Here is a 3,818-nt window from a genome sequence, read left to right as displayed (position 1 = left end):
CAGATTTTGTGAAGGGACGGCCGCGCACTCTGGAATGATGGGGTGGTGCACGAAAGGGAAAAAGGAACGCCCCACCAGCCGGTTCACCAGCCTCCTCGCCCCTTGAGTTTCCCTCTCAGACCCTGCACAAAGGAGGTGGGGCGTAGAAAGTCCGTGAGGCAGAAAACCTTGGTGGCCAGGCGGCTGAGGGTGGGGGATGGTGCGACTGGAGCGTCCTAGGGTCACCAGGAGAGGGAGAAGCTCGAGTGTACTGAGTCAAAGGCCCACTCCTCTTTGGCTGCGCGAGGCAGGCGGTGCAGGCATAGAGACCAGTGTGCTGCCCAGCTATGTGTCGCTCCTCCGTGCGCCGCCTGGTGCCGCCGCTGCCCGCGTCCTCGGGCCGCCGCCGCCGCTTCCAGCCGAGCTGGCGGCCGCACCCTCGGGCCGATACTTGAGCCAGCAGATAACCCAGGTGACAACGACTGAGAAGAGCGCCAAGATGCTGGCCACCGACAAACAGATGGGCCCCACAGGCGAGGGTGAAGGCGACCCAGTCGCCGGGGCATCGCCAGGGGGCGCTCCGCTTCCGGGGGGTCCCCCGCCACCACTGCCACCGTAGTGGTTGACGAAGATGAGGCCAGTGAAGAGCAGCACCACCATGGAGAGAAAAGAAAAAACCACGCACACGCAGCCGGCGGTGAGCGCAGCGCGCTTGCAGTTCTGGCAGCTGTCGTAGGCGCCCGGGGCGCGCAGACCCGGGCGGGCGCGAGGTCCGGGGGCGGTGTCCTCCGCAGGTGGCGTTGGCTGCAGGGCCGGGGCGGGCGGCTGGGGTGCCGCAGGCTCTGCGCGGCGTGTTGGCAGCGGCGGGAGGCGATCCTGGGGTAGCGGGTCGTGAGCCGCTCGCAGAGCTAGCGGGAAGGCCTCGGCGAGCTTGGTGTTATTGGGCAAGGCTTGCACGCGGCTGTCGGGCAGCGGCGTACGGTGGCGGCACACAGGGCACGCGATGGCGCCGGGAGGATCGTGCCAGGGCTGGGGGCGCTGCGCGCGCTCAGGCGCAGCGCTGGCGGCGGCAGCGGCGGCGGCGGCGGCGGCGGCGCGGAGCTGTAGCTGGCTTAGGCACTCCTGGCAGAAGGTGTGCAGGCACGCCAGCAGCTTAGGCGCGCGCCGGTCCGCATCGAAGTAGTTGTAGCAGATTTTGCACTCGTAGTCTTCGAGAGGTGCAAGGCCTGGGGCCGTAGCGGTTGCGTTCCGGGGTCTCCTATCCCCGCGGTCCCGGCCTCCAGCCGCCGCGCCCCCTTGTCCGGCCCGGCTCCCGGGGCTGCTGCTGGGGCTCTGTTCGCTGCCGCCGCTGTCGTTTGCTGGCGCTGCCATGGCATGATCCGCCCCTCATTGGGGGCAAGGTGAGTCGCCTTCCTCCCCCTGCGTTGCCGCCTCGGCTCCAGGCGGGGAGGAGGCGCTTCTGCCTCCCCCCCTCTGACTGCTGTCGCCTGGCGGGGGAGGCACCGCTGGCTGGGCCGGGCGGGGGCGCAACGGCAACCGCCTCCCTCTCCAGTCCACCCCACCCCGCCCCGCTCCGCCCCCACGCGAGCGCCCGGGTCCCTCCCTGTCCCCCGGCGCCTCTCTGCGGTCCCCTCCGGCCCCCTCAAGGCAGCTCTTCTGGCTTTGGATACCGGTTTTTGTTGGACTTGGAAATGGGAGTAGAGCGCGGCTGGGAGGCGGCGCGGGAATGCATTTGGGGGTGCAGCTGTTTAAGGATGTTGCGTTTTGTAGGTGCCAACCACCCCCTCCCCCCAGGTTGATGGTGGGAAATCCGGACCTGTTTTCCCTTTTCCCTCTTCCTCAACACGCGCCTACTCCCACCCTTCCTTTTTATTCTGCTTATCCTCCTGTCTGGGGCTGGGTCCCCGGCGGAGCCTCCTCTCCCCCACCAGCAAGAGCTCACCGGTGATGTAATGCGGGGCCCGCGCAGGGAGGGGAAGCGACAGCCTCAGCAGCCTGGCAGCAGCGTTGCCTTCCCTTGGTGAAAATCGTGATCTCATTTCTCCGTCCTAGGGCGAAAGCCAATAATCACCAAGCCATTTACGTTTTGCGCTTTTATTAGCAGAAACCATGAAGCCCTGCAGAGTGCTTTCAGGGTGGAAACGAGTGGTGGCATTTTCCTTTCGTTGTTAGGAGGAAATTTTGGAAGGGAACAGTACTTGCCCCCACCCTCTTAAATACCGCTTCCTGAGATTTGAGGAGACACGAAATCAGAACAGGAGCAGGGTCTTGTTGTTTTCCTGATACTGACCACAGCAGACCCAGGGGCTATTTCGTTTGTGCCCGGGCCTCGGCAGAGGTAGAGTGGACAGAAAGTTGTCAAAGAAGTTCACAAAATGTCAAAAGTCCAGATTTAAACTAGCCACTGACATCAGTCATCTTTTCCCACTGGTCCACTTCAACTTTTATATGTAAATGCAGAGAGCCCCAAACTTGATGAATAACATGGGACAACTCTTGATTTTATTAAAACGAATAGAAGCCCAGATGAGTAGGTGAGCAGGAAGTACAGCTTCTTTAGAGAGCACTAGGGAGGACACTGGGAGTGGTGGGCTTAGGGACAGTCTTGGGGGTGATGCCCAGATATTCCTAACTGGAAATTCTGTTTTCCTGTTTCCCCAGGTTGGGCCTCACTCTGTGAGGAGGGAAAGGTCACCCGCCCACCTACCCACCCAAACAACAAGGAAGGGAAAGAAGATGGCTTCTTAAGGTTCAGGATTCCCAGGAGAAGGGAATGTTCCCACTTTCTGTCCAGATTCTCTGCAAAAGATGGTAAGATGCCCCAGGGAATGTTTCTGGAAAGGATAAATGGATGGAAAGGAAGCCAAAGGTAAAGGAAGACAGAAAGGAACCAGTAAACCACCAATGTACAAACGAGAGTTTTAGAGGGAGTCCTGAATACTTATAAAGCTTCAGTGATATTTAAAAATAAGTTTTTTTGTACTATGAAAAGGGACTATCATAGTTTTCTTAAGTTCAAGAGACCTTAGGTGAAGCTTGTTAAAAACCACTGACTTTCCAAGATTCTGATTTCATAATTATGATTTTGGGGTGCTTCTCATTTGGTGTTGTTTAGGTATTTCATTTTGTGATGGTGGATGTGATCAGAACGGGCAGGTTGATGGGGCGTCAGGAGAAGGCCCTTCCCTGGCCTAGAAATATTGCAGTGACCCAGCACTAACTCTAGCGAATCACTTCTTGTGGTCCTCTTCCTCTTTTAGCTGTATGATTGTGACGATCCTGGAATAGTGTGTTCTATGCATGGTATTAAGCTGGGTCCTTTGCTGTGAGCCTTGGCTCTGTGCTGAGAAGAATCATGCTGATATGACAAAATGTAAAAGCAAAACACCGAGAGGCACAGAAATAGAGGGACAAGTGTTGATTTGAATTGTTCTTCCTGCCCCTCCAGGTTTTAGGACATGTGCAACCTCCAAGTCCTGTATGCTTAGATATAGCAAGCATTTGAGCAAAACATTTAACATTTTTCAGCTTCACTCAGTGACACATTCCACCATAGGCCAGGGTTTCTCCCCTTCTGCACTTTTGACATTCTGGAGTAGGTAACTTTTTTTTATTATTATTATTATTGTGGGCACTGCTCTGTGAATGGTCAATATTTAGCAGCATCTCTGGCCTCTACCGTCTTGATGTCGGTAGCAATGCTTCTCAGTCTTAAGAGTCCAGAATATTCCCTGGGGACAAAATCATCCCCAGTGGAGGACCATGGAACTTATACCAAAGTCAGGGCTGATTAAAGTAAAATCAAAACCAGAAACATCTTCCAACTCCTATCTAGTGCC

General features: G+C 56.7%; 1 protein-coding gene across 1 annotated transcript; it reads right to left on the bottom strand.

Moving 5' to 3' along the window:
• Positions 1-324: 324 nt before the first annotated feature.
• Positions 325-1,350, bottom strand: Rnf228 (ring finger protein 228). The gene has a single exon (XM_076866024.1). The coding sequence runs from the start codon at positions 1,348-1,350 to the stop codon at positions 325-327; it is 1,026 nt and encodes a 341-aa protein (XP_076722139.1).
• Between the last annotated feature and the right edge of the window lie 2,468 nt (positions 1,351-3,818).

This window comes from Callospermophilus lateralis, chromosome 9, assembly GCF_048772815.1.
Source record: "Callospermophilus lateralis isolate mCalLat2 chromosome 9, mCalLat2.hap1, whole genome shotgun sequence".
Taxonomy (NCBI): domain Eukaryota; kingdom Metazoa; phylum Chordata; class Mammalia; order Rodentia; family Sciuridae; genus Callospermophilus; species Callospermophilus lateralis.
The sequence above is the reverse complement of the archived record's forward strand: the minus strand, read 5'-3'. Positions and strand labels throughout refer to the sequence as shown.